The 19,749-nt window shown below is 39.6% G+C and overlaps 1 protein-coding gene across 1 annotated transcript; it reads right to left on the reverse strand.

Annotated features, from left to right (window-relative positions):
* Window positions 1–488: 488 nt before the first annotated feature.
* On the reverse strand, window positions 489–16,729 carry LOC131239042 (transcription factor EMB1444-like). The gene is made up of 2 exons (XM_058236603.1): window positions 16,619–16,729; window positions 489–1,156 (listed from the first exon to the last, which is right to left on the reverse strand). Exons 1-2 carry the CDS (start codon window positions 16,727–16,729, stop codon window positions 584–586), a joined length of 684 nt encoding a protein of 227 aa, XP_058092586.1. The 3' UTR covers window positions 489–583.
* Between the last annotated feature and the right edge of the window lie 3,020 nt (window positions 16,730–19,749).

The raw sequence follows: 19,749 nt of genomic DNA on the forward strand, positions 1-19,749 counted from the left end.
ATTTTACTTGGAAGTTTTTGGTAGCGGATCCGGTAAATTTGAGATTGAGGAATGAGCCATTGCCATAGAAGGGGTCAGAATCCTCTGCAACAATCGATGTCACGTCATCAGTTGTGACATGTTGTGACATTGACTCTATTCATCAGTTGTGCCACCTTTGGCAAACCATTAGGCCCTATTTGTTTTTCCTGCTATATCCTACATAGCTTGTAATTGGCTTGAGGGTCATTGGATGGTAATATAATCTCTGATGGGAAATTACACAACTTTCTCTTTTATGTGCAAATCAATGAGTTTATTTATTTATTTATTTATTTATTTTTATTTTTTTTTAAAGAACCAAAAAGCATAGATTAGTAGTAGTATTATTTTTTAATTTATAACAAACGCCTCCCCCTTCAGGAGGCTATATGCCAAAACCCTAATAGAAAAGAACACTCAACATTTCAAAGCTTCTTCTCAAACAATGAAGAGGACATCTTGAGGCCATGCATGAGCCTGAAATGCCGATTATGGTCAGGACTAATAAGCCGACTCAGAGCATTTAATAGAGGGCACATGCTTGTAGCCACCAGGAGCCCCATCAGATGCTCGTCTTTGATTGTTGCAACTGCATGAGTGACCACAATATATCCATCCTCTGCAAGCCATCATTTCCCCTTCCCTCAACAACAAAGCATGCCCATGTCTTCTCCTCACGGGATTCTGTTACACCTTTTAAGATGGTAAAACCCAAGCCTCTAATTACCTCAGCTATCTCAAGAAAAAGGCTGCAATCCTCGCACAACATCTCAACTAGCATCTGCCCATTCATGTTTAGATTTTCCACTATTATAGGGGAAGCTTTGAACTGGCTTCCCACCTCTAGAGCCCAGCTTGCACCACGGTCTTGACTGCAGGTCCGTACTAAATGACTTCCGTTGCCACAAAGCTTTGAATCTGCACATCTCTTTGACTTGTCGGCATGGCTAGTAACACTTTGTAGAAAGATCATGTGCTTGATTGTGCGCTCCAATAATGCATCGATGCTGCACTTGGACCCATTGGGCACAATCTCTCGTAGTTCCTTGACGCGATCTTGGATCAGCTGTCTGTCCCTGGGCCGTGGTCTACAACTTTCACCAGGTCTAGCCCTCTTTCTGTTAACTTTTGATGGCTAACATATAAGATTTAATGGATGATAATCACTTCCAGCACAAGCCAGCAAATCATCGAATATGTAAAGTGCAAGAGACAAATTTTATACATAGAAAATCCTTCGATGTGAAGGAAAAAATTACAGGACCCAGTTCGGTGCAAAGCCACTATGTTAGATAATAAAAGTACCATCATCAAGAGAACAACTCTCTTAGATGCCCAAATAAATTACCTAAAAGTTGAATTTCCAGAAACAATAAAAGAAACAATTTTCTCGCCAACTAAGGATTGTACAAAATTCCTACACAACCTTATAGTCAACAAGAAGTTTGAAGAAAGAATACACCTTGCTCATCTTTCTCCACCAACTATTCTCCTCTTTATCACTGAGAGTGAAAACCAAAATATAACAAGAAGTCTCTCTAGATAGGAAAAAAAATATTATTTTTCTCTCCTTTCACTTGCTTTAAAATAATAATAATAATACTGAAAATAAAAATACCCCTCACACAGGTGGTTAGAGGAAAGACTACTTAAGGCTATACATGTGGGTCCCATTTCCACATGCCGAAGGACCCTCAACAATCTTTTATTCATCTTTCAAGAAAAGTAGGGGAAAAAAAGGAATTAAAAACCATTACAAAATATCCAATGGTATGGCAAGTTGGCTACTAATATTTGATATAATGCTATTGTTATATTGAGACATTTCCTCTGCCTCCACTCTTAAGGTAGAATGGCAGCGAGTATGGGATTAGTATGGGGTCATTGGCCTAATACAAAACAGATATACCATTCAAACCCCAACCCGAGTCACAACCCATGGGCCCCTGACCCAAAAGTCATTCATTTACTAATTGGGTTTACAATTTTAACACATGATCCCACCCATCAACAAATTAATTGGCTCAAGCAACACTCCTTCAATCCATTTCCTTAAGGGCTTTGATTTCAAGCTCACTAGTAACATTTGTGAGATTTGGGAAATGAAACCTTTTGCTAATACTTAGGTGCATTTTAGAAACAGTTTGAAACAAGAGTCATAGCCGAACTCATTTACTTTATCAGCCACAACTTACTTAGTATACTTGAGCTTGACTTAGAAGCTGACCCAACCGGGTGGCCCATGGGCTAACCAAATTGAGTTGCAGGCCCATTTCCTTTCCTAATTTAGTGCTCCACTAAAGCCCGGGCCATGCAAAATGAAACTTCAAATAGACTTTCTCCCGAAAAGTACAAATAAATCAAAAAATACATGGGCCCCACTCATTGAAATATAGTAGTACTCAATAAAATGGAGCCTTGGAGACTTAACCCTAAGAGTAGAATCTGGCCCAAAACTATCCAGTTCCAGGACCACTCATTGAATTGTCGATGCTCCATGAAAAATTAGAGACTTCACTCAAAAAACTAGAATCTAAAACGTACATATCTAGTTTGGGGTCCACTCATTCGAATACAACAGTGCCAAACAAAATGGAAACTTAACTCTGAGAGTAGAATCTGGGCCAAAAATATCCAATCCCGACTCTGAGGTCACTCCTTGAGTTGTTGATGCTCCAAACAAAATTATAAACTTCACTCTAAAAGTAATATCTAAAATGTATCTACTTTGGGGCCCACTCATTGGAATACAATGATACCAAATAAATTGGAGACTTAATTCTAAGAGTAGAATTTGGGCCAAAACTATCCTGTCCCGAGGCTACTTCTTGAATTGTCGATGCTCCAAACAAAATTATAGACTAGACTCTAAAAGTAACATCTAAAATGTATCTAGTTTGGGGCCCACTCATTGGAATACAACAGTACCAAACAAATTGGAGACTTAACTCTGAGAGTAGAATATGGGCCAAGACTATCCAGTCTCGAGGCCACTCCTTGAATCGTCGATGCTCCAAAGAAAATTATAGACTTGACTCTAAAACTAAAATTTAAAATGTATCTAGTTTGGGGCCCACTTGTTGGAATAACACAGTACCCAACAAAATGGAGACTTTTCTATAATAGTAAAATTTGGCTCAAAACTATCCAGTCCCGGGGCCACTCCTTGAATTGTCGATGCTCCAAACAAAATTATAGACTTGACTCTAAAACTAAAATCTAAAATGTATCTAGTTTGGGGCCCACTTGTTGGAATACAACAGTACACAACAAAATGGAGACTTTTCTATAATAGTAAAATTTGGCCCAAAACTATCCAGTCCCGAGGCCACTCCTTAAATTGTCGATGCTCCAAACAAAATTATAGACTTAATTCTAACACTAAAATCTAAAATGTATCTAGTTTGGGGCCCACTTGTTGGAATACAACAGTACCCAACAAAATGGAGACTTTTCTATAACAGTAAAATTTGGCCCAAAACTATTCAGTCCCGGGGCCACTCCTTGAATTGTCGATGCTCCAAACAAAATTATAGACTTGACTCTAAAACTAAAATCTAAAATGTATCTAGTTTGGGGCCCACTCGTTGGAATACATTAATACCAAACAAAATGGAGACTTTTCTCTAAGAGTAGAATATAAGCCAAAACTATCCCGTCCCAAGGTCACTTCTTGAATTGTTGATGATCCAAACAAAATTAAAGACTTGACTCTAAAACTAAAATCTAAAATGTATCTTAGTTTGGGGCCCACTTGTTGGAATACATCAATACCAAACAAAATGGAGATTTTTCTCTAAGAGTAGAATCTGGGCCAAAAGTATCAAGTCCTGAGGTCACTCCTTGAATTGTCGATGCTCCAAACAAAATTATAGACTTGATTTTGACACAAAAATCTAAAATGTATTTAGTTTGGGGCCCACTTGTTGGAATACAACAGTACCCAACAAAATGGAGACTTTTCTATAACAGTAAAATTTGGCCCAAAACTATCTAGTCCCGAGGCCATTCCTTGAATTGTTGATGCTCCAAACAAAATTATAGACTTAATTCTAACACTAAAATCTAAAATGTATCTAATTTGGGGCCCACTTGTTGGAATACAACAATACCCAACAAAATGGAGACTTTTCTATAACAGTAAAATTTGGCCCAAAACTACGGGGAAAAAGTTGAGATGAGAAGTCTCATCATTAAACTGCTACAAGTTATATGTGGGGTCCACCATGGTGTATGTATACCATCTAATCCACTCATCTCACATTCCACACCAGGATTAATTGATTCTTCAAAAATAAGGACATTCTAATGCTCATGTTGGCCAAACCATGTGAATTTAAAGCTTTTAGTAATGATTTTACACCCTTCCCTATAGTGCGGGTAATGTAAGTCTTAAATTTCTCCGAATTTCTAGAAAACATGGTAAAAATGTTATGGCCTAACTGATGGACCAGGTGGATCTGATGCATGTTTGTCTACACATAGTGATTAATTATTTAGCCAGTGCAAGCCATCCTCTCCATGTGCCTATGCAATTCAGGCTATTGTAGTCCTGATTTCTCTCTTTCTTCTCTCCATGTTGCTGCACGCACATCTCATAGTTTACTTACAGTTTAAGGCTAAAAATGAAGCACAAATCAATAAGCGTGACTTGAGAATAACTATGCCCAATGGACTAACCAGAGTCAATGACCACTGCCAGCTCTAATTTAATGGTCCCCTTGAGCTTGGGTTGTGCAAAATAAAACATTGTAATAGACTAGGCAAGCCCAAACAAATAAGTTAAAATCTAGACCTAATCTATCCATTCTCGGGCGCCATTCCTTGGAAATTTGCAAAACGCAACAAAAGAATGAGACTTGACTTTAAAAGTTACTAAAGTTGGTTGTCCATCTGATCCTGGATAGGAAAAAGGAGCAGTACATATTGATTACAACAGGAGAGATCCTATCACTCGTTTGGACTAAACATGGTGTGGGTACCACCGGGGAGAGGATGAGAGAGATGTGAGACAGAGGAAGAGAGTATGAAAATGAAATCTGTTTAACTTATAAGAATTAATGCTAATTTGAGCACCTCGCACATGGAATCAAGACATACTTATAGGATCCTGCATTTTCTATGGATGTTTCTCAGTTTCTTTTATTCAAAGATAAACCAATGCTACCATAGCAATCATTAGTTTAAAAGAATATTTGTATATATACATATGACATATACACAACAAAGTATATATCAGCCTAAGAGCACTTTTATAATTATTGAGTATATATAATACATCATCTCACCCTAATTAAGGTTATTGAGCATTCTACAAAACTATACTCTTTCTCATCTCATGAAGTTCTACTCACATGGCTTAGTTAACGAAAAAAAAAAATGCTAGGATGAGCGTACTCATGCAGTCCTTATCTTATCTTTTGCCTTCTAAATGTAGCACAGCCACATTTGCCATTATTTGGACTACTGAGTTGAAAAAGATTTTCCTGCGATAGAGATGAGAACAATCAAAAGCTTTCATATGGCCCACACAGCAATCATAGGGGCACAGTAACAATTGCCTAACATACACATCACACCACATGCAATGTCCAGTGGAGACGGGATACCCTGTCCCCTAGGGTGGTCAGACGACAACTTTGAAAGTATGTGCGCAAGAGTGAGCCCTCAAGATCTGACGGTCTACACGAAATGAAACCTTCACAAAGTTAAAGATGAACTGTCCAAATCTAGCGGTCCGCCTAACCACTACTGGAGCAGATTGATCTAATCACCCATCTGATTCTATGGTATAGATGGCCCCGGATTACGGTTTATGGCTTAGGTCATCCCAAGGACAAGCTAAAAGGACACATTTCAATATGTCACTTTTTCTCTTTTTACTCTTCTTAATTGTTAATGTATTTTCACGACAGAGCATCATCCTAATTATAAGAAGGATTGGGAGTTTGGATGAGACTAGAAATTATCCGGTCTTATCCCTATCTCCTCATCTAAATCCTCATTCAAATTTGAATTTGAAATCCATCTTCTAACGGAAGAGGAAGAGGCTTAACCTCATGGGACTCACCCACTAGTGATTGCCAACCCTATGTCTAACAAACTTGATGGTTTATTATTTTCTATTCTTAACATCAAGAAGTAAACTTATTTTGGATGGAACAAAATTACTAAATGTATGGAAGAAGTAAAGGTAGAGTAGATAAAATTATGGGTCTGCTAATCAGATTAAGCCGTTACCAGTACCACCAGCCCTCAAGAAAAAGTACTGTGGAGAGATGAATCTACTGTATTCCCATGTCACTAGCTCTACCGTGTCAGCTTGCTAGCATAAGATAGCATTCGCATTCCCCACTCATCTTTATTGATAGACGGCTGATATCATCCATGTTAGTGAACATAGACATCATGTGTGTCATAAATGTGGGATCGTGGAAATCTTGTTACAAACTGCATGCGGATGGACTATTAGCCCTGAATGGAAGTCTAGATCATGGCACATGCAGTCTATATGTATGTGTGTAGCTGAAATGTGCATGTTATCCACTTTTACAATCTCAATTATGATCTGATTCCCAGGCCCGTTCTCATTAAATCATTGGCTGTATTTCAATGTTATCTGCAGCTTGCAGGGCTTAGATTTAGATGGTTATATTCGTTCAATGCCACCCATTAAATGGGTCCCTAGATTCCCAACAGATGAACTTATATCATGATTCCCCTCTGTTTAAAAACCCATTGATATGTTTGTATACTGTTGCATTTCAGGGTCAAACATATTGCGTAATGCCATCCAACCCATGTATTAAGTGAAAATCACCATGACTAATGGACTGCCCCTGAAAACAGGCCTATCCGACCATTAGGCTGCCACACTATGGAAAACAATTTCAACCACCTAAAGGCCTCAAAATTTAAGTGGTGGCCCACCTGACAGTTGATTGGATTATTTTTAGGGTGTCCAATGGAATGGCTCTGTAGGAGAGGTTGGATGCCATACACATATGACAGTTGATGCCATGTGCAACTTTTATAGACTAAGTTCGTGGGAAAGGACTTGCAGAATAACCACGATCAACTTCCATGACTCAATCCTCAACTATTTATTAATCTTAGAATTTAAGCTCATGTCCCACCAATAAATAAATTATTACGTCTAAGCCGCTCTTTGATCCATTTACTTAGGTGATGCATTAATGATTTTTTTCTAAAGGTTTGGGAACTGAACCAATCATGGAAGTGGTTTTCGACAGATGGGTAGAAGCCATAGCTTGGCCCACACACACACACACACAAGAAGTAATTGGTCATTTCTACCCCGCTCACTCTTTACACCGAGTAAGTAGTTCCACCCCAGTCTCTCTCTCCAATCTTCTCTGGTAGAATTCCAAAATGCAGTCCAAGACTTGCGTATGTATTCGATGCATTACTTTTATTTAATGAGGACCAAGTTCATGTGGATGAGATCCACCCTGTCAATCAAGTGTGCCACTCTTATATGGACCAGGGCCCAAAAATCAGGCTGATTCAACACTTAGTACACACCATGGAAAATGGCCGAGATAAGAAGTCTCATCATTTAAATAGTCCACGTTACATGTGGTGTTCACTTTGGTGTGCATCCACCATCCAATCCATTCGCCTGACATTCCACACCAAGATTAATTGATTCTCCAAGAATCAGGTCATTCTAATACTCATGTTGGCCAAACCACGTAAATTTAAAATTTTCAGGAATGATTTAACACTCTTCCCTGTGGTGAAAAACCCTCTTCCCTATGGTGCGGCTGATGTAAGTCTTGGATTTCCTTATAGTGTGGATCTGATGCATGTTTGTCCCATAATGATTAGTTAGCTGGCACATGTCATCCTTTCCATGTGCCTATGCAATTCAGGCCATTGCAGTCCCAATTTCTCTCTTCCTTTCTCTCTCCATGTCATTGCACGCCACATCTTCTAACCTACTTAATAGTTTCAGGCTAAAAACAAAGCAAAACACAATATGCATGACCTGAGGCCGAGTACTGGCCATCCTGCCCATGGGCTGACAGAGTCAAAGAATATTGCCAGCTCTAATTCAATGGTCTCTTTCAACGTGGGCCATGCAAAATAAAACCTTGTAATAGACTAGGCTTGATAAGCCCAAACAAACCAGCTTAAAATTAATCTAGACCAAATACATCCATTGATGGGCCTACTACTTGAAAATTTGCAAAACCCAACAAAATGGAGACTTGACTCTAAGTCGCTGGAGTTGATTGTCATAACCATCCAGTCATGGATTGGAAAAGGGAGAGGTGCATTGATTACGATTGAGGAGATCCAATCACTGGTTTGGACTGCACATGGTGTGGGGTCATCTGGGGAGAGGATGAGACAGATGGGAGATGGGAGAAATGTGGGAGAGGGAGAGAGTGCATGAAATGACTTAAGCTTACAATTCTAGGTTTCTAAAAATTAAGAAAACAAGTCATCAAGCATGTATAAGGTAATACCTTTAGAATATTATCTTAATGAGTGTTCCAAATGCCTTTTATTAAGACAATGTATTATGTCATAATACTTTGTTTTTATTATTTATAATTAACTGCATTATGAGCTATCGAAACGTACCTTAGAAGTCCTGCGATATTGGGAGGTCCAGTCCAGTCTGCTTTGGAAGTTTACACAATTATAAGGGAGAAACAAAAGTTGTTTTCACCTCTTTCATCAAAGCTCATCTTATTGCCATTGCATGACTTCGCTTGCATTGTTTTACTTTTTCTAATTTGAGTACCTCGCGCATGGAGACAAGCCATACTCGTGCCAAACTAGAGCTGCTCTTTATGTTATACTAACAATACCTAGTTTCCATGTCTTAAAAACATGGCCTATTGATCATCAGGTGGGCCACACCTATTGAAATGAAATGAATGGTTATTAGAAAGTGTCCAATCGTTAAAATCATCTGTTCTCCTCAGATGATCATATTTGCATGATTTTAGATACATGGAGCTCACACAATGATTATCCTGTGATAAGTGGGGGGCCTTTTTTTTTTTTCCTTCCGCCATGCCAAAGCCCCTATCTGATCATCTGGATCCTTCAGTTTTTTTTAACCATTTGGTTGAGCCCCCCCAAAAAATGGGCCTCACCTATCATGTAGATCTCTGAGCAGCATGAACAAAATACAAAAAAGAAAGTATCACCTAAAATATGGATGCAATCTTCCAAGTGCTGAATAGGCTAAAAAAGCTTTCGACAAAACTTGGCCGCGAAACATTAAACAGACAACAGAGAGGCTACTGAAGCACTCACAACAACCAGACCCAGCAGAATCCCCCTCCATCAGGAACAGCAGCCCCTCAGGACTCAATTAAAGGTTTTGTCTTTCAAGCCAAACGATCCATGGATCAACCATGTGGGTCCCACCTTGATAGATTTTTTGTATATTCATGTCATTCATCTGTTTTTTCATCTCATTTTAGGACCCGAGATCCAAATCTCAGGCGGACCATATCATTAGAAATAGTGATGAATGATCACAAAAAGCTTTTTGTGGGCCAAAAAGGGTTTGGATCAAGCTGATCTCTGTACTTCCCTTCATCCGGATCTTCATGACATTATTAACAAGTTAGATTTCAAATAAACATTATGAAAACCTTACGATGTGCCTTTGGTAATTTTAACGGTGAGGCACTCAATCACCGCTGTTTTTGAGTGGTTCACCTGAGATTTGGATCTTGATAATTTTTGTAATCCCATCCTAAAATGGTATGAACAAATAGATGGATGGTGTGGATATATAAAAAATCATCACTGTTGGCAGGGTATGCTGCTTGTAGCCAGTTGGCAACTTGTGGGTGCTCTGAGGCCCCATCATGATGTATGTGTTTTATCCATACCGTTTATCCATTTTTTCAAAATTATTTTACAGTTTGATTCAAAAAATTAGGCAGATCTAAATCTCAGGTGGACCATATTACAGGAAAACAGTAGTGATTTAATGTCCACCATTAAAAACCTTCTAAGGCCCACTGTATTGTTTATTTGACATCCACCCTATTGATTAGGTCATACAGATCTGGATGAATGGAAAAAACAAATATCAGCTGGATCCAAAACTTTTGTGGCTCAAGAAGTTTTTAATGGTGGGCATTCAATGAACACTGTTTACTGTGAAGCGGTCAACTTAATATTTGGATCTACCTCATTTGTAGGCTCATACCATAAAATGATCTGAAAAAATAAAAAAATAAAATGAATGGACGGCATGGATGAAACACATACATCATGGTGGGGCCCACAGAGCACCGAACCAGTAGCCAGTAGCAGCATCAGTGACGGATGCCCCATATAAGTGTCATGCTAATTGAAAAGATGGCATGTCACCAAAAGTTGTAGTGATCTGTTCTAGTGTGAAAAATGATTTGGATGGTAAGTAATTCAATGGTGCATTTGGATGCTTTATGATATTGAATGTATGCCCACCTGATTAATGGGTTGGATTATTCCTTGCTGCTAGCTCTACCTGATGATTGGATCTTGCACACGTGTTGTGATTTGGGGTGTCAATAAGTCAAATTTGGACCGGGCACAAAGCCTGACCCTGACATGAGCCTAGCAGCACAATCCCAATTTTACTAGGATCGGTCTGACCCATCCTGAAAATTGATGCCGAATGTTCCTAATGCATTTCTTGAGAGGAGGGTCTCACATGCATGGTGATATAGACATTGTAAAAATGAAAACCAGCTATTTAGGTGCAAGATGCATGCATTGCCTAACCTGCGATGGCATGGGAATGTATATTTATAGGATAAAACACTTGCTAAGCCCAGGCTAGGCAGAATGGATCAGGCCAATATGACTTGAGCCCAAGCTGGATTAATGGCTTGTCTAGGTCCAAGTGAACTAGGTTGAGTCTGATCCAATTCGGTGGTTGTAGCCTTTTGTTTCAGATTTGGGTTTGAGGGGTTTATGATAAGCAGGCGTGGGATGTTCTCTGTGCTGGCCCCGATTTTTAAGGTGTCCAAAGGGACGCCCGATGGACAGGCTGAATGCCATATACATATGGCAGTTGGCCTCACGTGCAACTTTTCTAGAATAAGCTCTTGGGACAAGGACTCGTAGAGGAACTGCCCCCCAACTTCCAAGGCAGATTGCAAGGAATAAGAATGAGATCGAGCGCAGTCACAGATACACCCACCACTTGGATGTGTGACCTCTAATCAAAAGGTTGGATGGCAAATAAATATTACTGTGGGCCTTAGGAAGTTTTTAATGGCGGCCGTTCAATCACAATTGTTATATGTGGTCTGGTTCACCTGAGTTTTGGATCTACCTTATTTTTAGGCCCATACCCTAAAACCAGCTGGCAAAATAGATAGATGGTGTGCAAAAAACACATACATCATGGTGGGCTTACAGAGCTTTTCCAGTGGCAGACTGTACCACACATCCCGAGTGAGCACAGGATGGGTTGTGGGCCCATATGTTGAATTGGTTTGCTTTTACTTGCCGGGTCTGGTCCAAGTTATTATTTTACAAGGGCAGGTCACTCAAAACCATCCAGGTTGAATGGTACGGCTTTAGAACGAGAAAACGTGAGACAATTTAGTCGGCTCTAGCCTAAAAGCATGTATTATATGGCCCAACTGTGATAATGGGTGGGTCCCGTCCTATATCACTGGTTTGAACCTTAAGCTCAGTGTTGCAACCTTGCATTCTTGATCACCTCTATAATGAAATGAAAAAAAAAAAAACACACATTCAACTGTGGAAGAGGGTGGGATTTGTTTCTGGTTAAGTTGGCCTGGGTCTGACTTATCTACCAAACAGGCCAACAATTCAAACTCTTACCCATGTTGTAGCTCATGACCCATGACCCAATCCTCACCTATTTACTAATTAGCCTTAGAACTTAAGTGTGTTTCCCACTCATAAACAGAGTATTACGCCCAACTGCCACACTTTGATTTTTTTACTGAAGTGGCTTGTTAGTGACTTTTTCTTTTTAGGACTGAACCATTCCTAGAAGTGGTTTTAGGTGGATAGTTGAGAAGCCATAGGTTGGCCCATCTATATTATATATGACATTATAAGCATTTGGACATTTCTGCTCTTATAATTAGTTTCAGGGATTTCAATGTACAAAGGATATAACTTTTTAATTAAAGGTAGGGGTATCTTAGAAACTTAAAAATATAGCCGCTAACTGAATGACAGCTCAGATTTCACCAGCAGAAGCTAACTAATACCTTATCTTCTACCCGCGAAAGTCTTTCTACCCGAGTCTCTCTCTCTGATTTCTAAAATGCAGCCTATGAATTTGTGTGGACATCAAGATTTTTGTTTGAAGAAGATGGAAGGACTTCATGTGGATGATATCCACCCCATCAATTGTGCCACTCTTGATTCAACACTCAAGTGGTTCATACTACGGGGAAAAAGTTGAGACGAAAAGTCTCATCATTAAACTGCTGCAAGTTACATATGGGGTCCTCCGTGGTGTGTGTATACCCATCTAATCCACTCATCTCACATTCCACCCCAGGATTAATTGATTCTCCCAAAATAAGAACATTCTAATGCTCATGTTGGCTAAACCATGTGAATTTAAAGCTTTTAGTAATGATTTTACACCTTTCCCTATAGTGCGGCTAATGTAAGTCTTAAATTTCTCCGAATTTCTAGAATACATGGTGAAAATGTGATGGCCCAACTGATGGACCGGGTGGATATGATGCGTGTTTGTCCACACATAGTGATTAATTATTTAACTAGTGCAAGCCATCCTCTCCATGTGCCTATGCAATTCAGGCTATTGTAATCCTGATTTCTCTCTTCCTTCTTCTCTCCATGTTGTTGCACGCACATTTCTTAGTTTACTTACAGTTTAAGGCTAAAAATGAAGCACAAGTCAATAAGCTTGACTTGAGAATAACTACTGGCCATCTGGCCCATGGATTGACTAGAGTCAATGACCACTGCCAGCTCTAATTTAATGGTCCCCTTGAGTTTGGGTTGTGCAAAATAAAACCTTGTAATAGACCAGGCAAGCCCAAACAAATCAATTAAAATCTAGACTTAATCCATCCATTCTCGGGCCCCATTCCTTGGAAATTTGCAAAACCCAACAAAAGAAACGAGACTTGACTTTAAAAGTTACTAAAGTTGATTGTCCATCCGATCCTGGATAGGAAAAAGGAGCAGTACATATTGATTACAACAGGAGAGATCCTATCACTCGTTTGGACTAAACCTGGTGTGAGTTCCACTAGGGAGAGGGTGAGAGAGATGTGAAAGAGAGGAAGCGAGTATGAAAATAACTTAAAGCTCAGAATTCTACTTCAGGTTTTTAAAAATTATGAAAAGAAGTCATGATGCATGCATATTAATACCTTATGATTTTAATCGTAATGTGTGTTCCAAACGGTTAAGCATAATGCATCATTTTAAAAATTTATGTTTAGGTACATAACAAGCTATCTAAGTGAGCCTAGAATTCTTGAAATTATTGAGGGATCCAGTCAAGTCTCTGCTTTGGAAGTTTACCCAAAACTCAAGGGAGAAACAATGTTCTTTCTTTGCCTTTCCATCAAAGCTCATTTTATTGTCAGTTCATGACTTCACTCTCATCTGTTTTACTTATAGGAATGCTAATTTGAGCACCTCGCACATGGAATCAATCCATACTTATAGGATCCTACATTTTTCTACTGATGTTTCTCAGTTTCTTTTATTCAAAGGGTGGGACTAGTTCAGTGTCAATGGCCCAGCTACAAAACAGACCAAACCTATGGAACCATGACTCGATCCTCACCCATTTACTAATTAAGCTTTAGCATTTTACCACATGATCCCACCCCATCAATAAATTATTAAACCTGAGCACCACTCCTTTGACCCATTTACTTAATGGGCTCTTACTTCAGGCTTGACTCATTTACTTTAACACGACTTGTTTATGGGCTTAAACCGAAGAACAGACCAATAAATATACCTTAGCCCATGTTAAATGCAGGCCCGGCCAGCTGGCCCATGGGCTGACCAGCGGCACAAGCCCATTGCCATACCTATTTATTTATCCACTTCATCCTGGGCAGTGCAAATATAAAACTTAAGACTGTAAAAAATCTAGACCCATACCCAGTGCCAAGCTTCACTCATTTGGAATCCGCAAGACCTAACAAAAAAGTAGACTTGACTCTAAAAGTAAAATCTGTGCCTAAACCCATCCATTAAAGGTCCACTCACAATATTGATGCTCCTTGCCAAAAAGGAGACTTGAGTCGAAAATTAAAATCTACGCCATAACTCATCTTAGACAGGTGGCCCACTCTTTTGAATATGGATGCTCCCAATAAATAAAAGATAAATAAGAAGACCTGACTCCAAAATATAGATGACTTGCCTGTAGGAGTCCCTGTCACCTTAAGCTTTGTGGGGCCTGTCGTGTGCCAGCCTACGTTAGGATATTATCTTAAAAAATCACAAAGACACAAGAAATATTTGGTGTCTTCTTAACGTTTGCTTCTTATCATGTCAGGAATTATGTTGCATAATTAGGTTAGAATTTTCTATTTTTAGTAAGTTTTATTATTTTAAAAATGTTTTAGTTAATTTGCATTAGGACGTTTTGTCTTATTATTTAAAGGATGTTAATTTCATTTGAGAGAGATTTTTTTTTTTTTTTTTTTTTTTTTTTTTTTTTAATTTCATTTGAGAGAGAAATTTTTTAATAAAGTATTTTTGAATTTTCTTGACTCCGGTGTATTCAAAAGCCATCAGGCCGTGTGAATTCAAGGTCATAACAGATAAAAGATGTGGAAGAATTGATTGTCTCGGTCTGCTTGCCTTCATTTGGGGATATCAAGTCAAGCATTTCTACGACCAATGGAACAAATGTGCTGCACATGTCTGCTGAATGTGGACCATCAGTAAGTTCCTCTTACTTATCCATTTGCTTTTTACACGAACGGCCCACCTGGGGAGCAGACAATCCTCGCTTTCAAGTTAGAGCAAATGAATGATGGATCCATATGATGAGCGGCTTAGATTTCACACGAGGTTGACACGTTGCAATGTATGAGCTGAAATGTAGAGGGAGGTGCGGAACTGCAGCTACCTGTAACTGAATGACACAAAGGGGAGAGGATTAGGTGTTACCTTACCGTAGTACCCCACTTTGATGATGTGTTCTATATCCACACAGTCGTAAAATGAGATGGAAAAACAGATGAACCGCGTGAATATACAACAAATGCATTAAGGTGGGCCCACACGGTTAGGGTAACACCCACTAATGTGTTACCCGGGTAACAGCTAATCCGCTCCCGACACAAGTCAGGCCATATTAATTATTTGTTATGACTACCTTTATAAATAAAACAACACAACGTGTTTCAGAATTGTTTCTGTTGATCATGTGACTTCGTCTGTAGTGGAATGGAAAGACGAAAATGACTGTAACTTTCACAAAAATTCTGATGCACGACATACCAAACACGCTCTTCTGTTAATTCACCACTCACTAGAAAACACAACGTGGCTTCTGCTTTCCGCAGTGGAATGAAAAGTGGATGTATATCTTTGTGATACACAGCATGTCAAGCGGATGCTCTGTGAGCCCAACAATGATGTATGTGTTTTATCCACACCTTCCGTCTATTTTTTTTTGGCTCGTTTTAGGGAATGAGCCCAAAATAGAAACATATCCAAGGATCAAGTGGGCCAGACCCCCAGGAAACAGTGGGAATTGAATGCATACCATTGAAAAATCTTGGGAGCTAAGAAAGTTTGGATCAAATGATATTTGTGATTTTTCTTCGTCTATGTTTATGTGATCTTATGAACAGGTTGGATGACAAAAAAACATCACCGTGGTACTTCGTAACGTTTCAATGGTGGGTGTCATTATCCCCACTATTTCACGTGGTGTGGCCCATTTGAGATTTGAGATTTGGAAATGCTTCAATTTTGGACTCATGTCCTAAAATGCACTGATATCTTGACATTTGGATATGCTTGGATTTTGAATTCATGCCTTAAAATGCACGGGTAAAACCGATGGATGGCCTGAATAAGAGACGCATAGGTGCTCCCTACATTTTTTTAATTTTTTTTTCACACGCACACATACCCCCACACACTCACGCCTTAGTGCTATTTCACCACCTATGGATACTCGAACCCACCGGGTGTTGAAACTCCTGATAGTCTACCACGGGAGCAAGAATAAGACACGCATCGGTGCTCCCTACGTAGTTTGCTCAGTATCACTATCCAATAGTGTACCGAGTCACTCAGTTCGGAATCCGCGTTCTTAATTGTCTAGCTTTAGGTAATGCAATGGAAAGGGGAACGCAACGCGTTTCACAGAGGGTCTAATGGCCCCCTTTTTGCGGTGGAATGGAAAGGTGGAAATATTAGTAAATGGTCACGCGATGCACGGCAGACCCAACGAGAATGATTGTGGATCCTCTGTTTCTAGCTAACAGTGCCTTCCCGTGTTCTGAAATTTAATTGGTCCACGCCATTTGTGCTGATGTCAGCGCAGCACTTTAATAAAATAAAAAACTATACAAAATGCCACTCGATTAACCAGAAAGGTTACGTTTCCAGCACCTGAATCAAGGATAAGTAGCTGCGACCAAGGATCCAGTGACGTCGGTGGAACCTGACCATGGCCCACCTCGACGCCCTCCAGCCGTTTTTCTACAGTCATTGTCCCAAAAATGAAGCAGATACAAATCTCAGGTGCAACACACTACTGGAAACAATGGTCATTGAACGGCCACAATGGAAAACTTCCTACTGTCTACGGCGATGTTTATTTGTCATCCAATCTGTTGTTGATGAGGTCACATGGACCACCTGAAGGAAAAATACAAATATCAGCTAGATAGCTCACAGAAAAATTTTAATCGTCATTAACTATTATTTCTTGTAGTGCAGTCAACCTAAGATTAGCAATTGTTTGGATTTTTTTTCCATTCCCTAAAATGAGCCGGCAAAACAAATACACAGCATAGATATACAATACAAACATTAAAGCGTGCCCCATGGTCAGGTCCCACTCACATCCTTGGATAAGGGGTTGCAACAAAGCTACGTTACTTTTTCAATTGGTGGTCAGACCCATTCAAGCCTCGAGTTCATTGGGAACGCGTCCACCCAGCCTGAAAATTGATGAAAAATCTATTCCAAACGTTGACGAGGGTCTCACATGCATAGAGAAATTACTCTTAAAACCAGAGTTGTCTCTTGAAACCAAGATTACAATATGTGGTTTTTGCCCTATGTATCAGAAATCCCACAGATTTAGATTTAGAAAATCATGTGCATCACTTTTCTTCAACTGGATGCAGAGAGTGTTAACTATCTTTGTTTGAAACAATCCCTTGGATCGGATGTCTAAGATCAGGGGATGGGTATGTGTTTTGAACCATAAAGAGCACAGAAAATTAGATAGACAGTTCTGATTGATTCTTCATCTAACAGCATGTACTGTGGAGAGATGAATCTACTGTATTCCCATGTCACTAGCTCTACCGTGTCAGCTTGCTAGCATAAGATAGCATTCGCATTCCCCACTCGTCTTTATTGATAGACAGCTGATATCATCCATGTTAGTGATCATAGACCTCATATGTGTGTCATAAATGTAGGATCGTGGAAATCTTGTTACAAACTGCATGCGGATGGACTATAAGCCCAGAATGGAAGTCTAGATCATGGCACATGCAGTCTATATGTATGTGTGTAGCTGAAATGTGCACGTTATCCACTTTTACAATCTCAATTATGATCTGATTCCCAGACCCGTTCTCATTAAATCATTGGCTGTATTTCAATGTTATCTGCAACTTGCAGGGCTTAGATTTAGATGGTTATATTCGTTCAATGCCACCCATTAAATGTGGTGTCCACTTTGGTGTGCATCCACCATCCAATCCACTCACCTGACATTCCACAACAAGATTAATAATTGATTGTCCAAGAATTAAGGAATTCTGATAGTCATGTTGGCCAAACCATGTGAATTTAAAATTTTTAGGAATGATTTTACACTGTTCCATGTAGTGAAAAACCCTCTTCCCTATGGCGCGGCTGATGTAAATCTTGGATTTTCCTATTGTGTGGATCTGATGCATGTTTGTCCCAGAGGGATTAGTTAGCTAGCACATGTCATCCCTTCCATGTGCCTATGCAATTCATGCCATTGCAGTCCTAATTTCTCTCTTCCTTCCTCTCTCCGTGTCATTGCACGCCATATCTCCTAACCTACTTAGTAGTTTCAGGCTAAAAAAGAAGCACAACACAGTATGCATGACCTGAGGCCGAATACTGGCCGTCTGGCTCATGGGCTGACAGAGTCAAAGAACATTGCCAGCTCTAATTCAATGGTCTCTTTCAATGTAGGCCATGCAAAATAAAACTTTCTAATAGACCAGGATTGACAAGCCCATACAAACCAGATTAAAATCTAGACCAAATACATTCATTGATGGCCCCACTACTTGAAAATTTGCAAAACCTAACAAAATGGAGACTTGACTCTAAGCCACTGGAGTTGATTTTCTTAACCTTCCAAAAAATAAAGACAGCATGGATGAAACACATGCATCATGGTGGGGCCAAGAGAGCACCGACGTGTAGGTGTGGGTCTCACCTTGTTTCGGCTTTCAAGCGATAGGATCCATGGTTCAATGGTGTGGGTCTCACCTTGATGTATTTGTTGTATATCCATGCTGTCCATTTGTTTTCCATCTCATTTTAGGACCCGATCCTAAACCTTAATAAGATCCAAATCTCAGGTGGACTGTATCACTAGAAATAGTGATGAACGGCCATTAAAAGCTTGTTGTGGTCCACAAAAATTTTGGATCAAGCTGACCTCTATATTTTCCCTTCATCCAGATCTTCCGGACATTATTAACATGTTAAACTTCAAATAAACAGTATGAAAACCTTTCGATGGGCCCTTTGGTAATTTTAATGGTGAGGCACTCAATCACTGCTGTTTCCTATGAGTGGTCCACCTGAGATTTGGATATTGGTAATTTTTGTAATCCCATCCTAAAATGGTATGGAGAAACAGATGGATGGTGTGGATATACGAAAAATATCAATATTAGCCCCACGTTAAGGGTAACACCCTGCTCCCCGGGTAGCACTAAAGGCTTTTAGCATGAAGCTGGTCGGTGCTTTGAGGCCCCACTATGATGTATGTGTTTTATCCATGTCGTTCGTCCATTTTTCCAAGATTATTTTAGAACTTGATTTCAAAAAATGAGACAGATCTAAATTTCAGGTGGACCACATCACTGGAAACAGTAGTGATTGAATATCCACCATTAAAAACTTTCTAAAGCCTACTGTATTGTTGATTTGACATCCAACTTATTGGTTAGGTCATACAGATCTGGAGGAACGGAAAAAAAACAAAAAAACCAAATACCAACTGGATCCAAAAATTTTCCGATTCAATCAACCCTATTTCCTGTGATGTGGTCAACTTAAGATTTGGATCTACTCATTTGTAGGCTCCTACAATACAATGATCTGATAAAAAAAAGAAAGAAAAAGACAGCATGGATGAAACACATACATTGTGGTGGGACCAAGAGAGCACCCACGAGTAGCCAGTAGCAGCTTCAGTAGCCAATCCGCGTCCTTAGCATGCAATACTTATCCACACAGAGGTGAGATAGGTCCAACTAGGGCGGTCAATGGGCTACATAA

The sequence above is a fragment of the Magnolia sinica genome, chromosome 3 (assembly GCF_029962835.1).
Source record: "Magnolia sinica isolate HGM2019 chromosome 3, MsV1, whole genome shotgun sequence".
Taxonomy (NCBI): domain Eukaryota; kingdom Viridiplantae; phylum Streptophyta; class Magnoliopsida; order Magnoliales; family Magnoliaceae; genus Magnolia; species Magnolia sinica.

Excerpts from the sequence above, each read along its gene's own strand:
- LOC131239042 (XM_058236603.1), bottom strand. The coding sequence starts at position 16,729 with ATGACTGTAGAAAAACGGCTGGAGGGCGTCGAGGTGGGCCATGGTCAG. Across the intron at positions 1,157-16,618 it reads TTGATTCAGGTGCTGGAAAC|CCATCAAAAGTTAACAGAAA; the intron begins GTAACCTTTCTG and ends CTTATATGTTAG.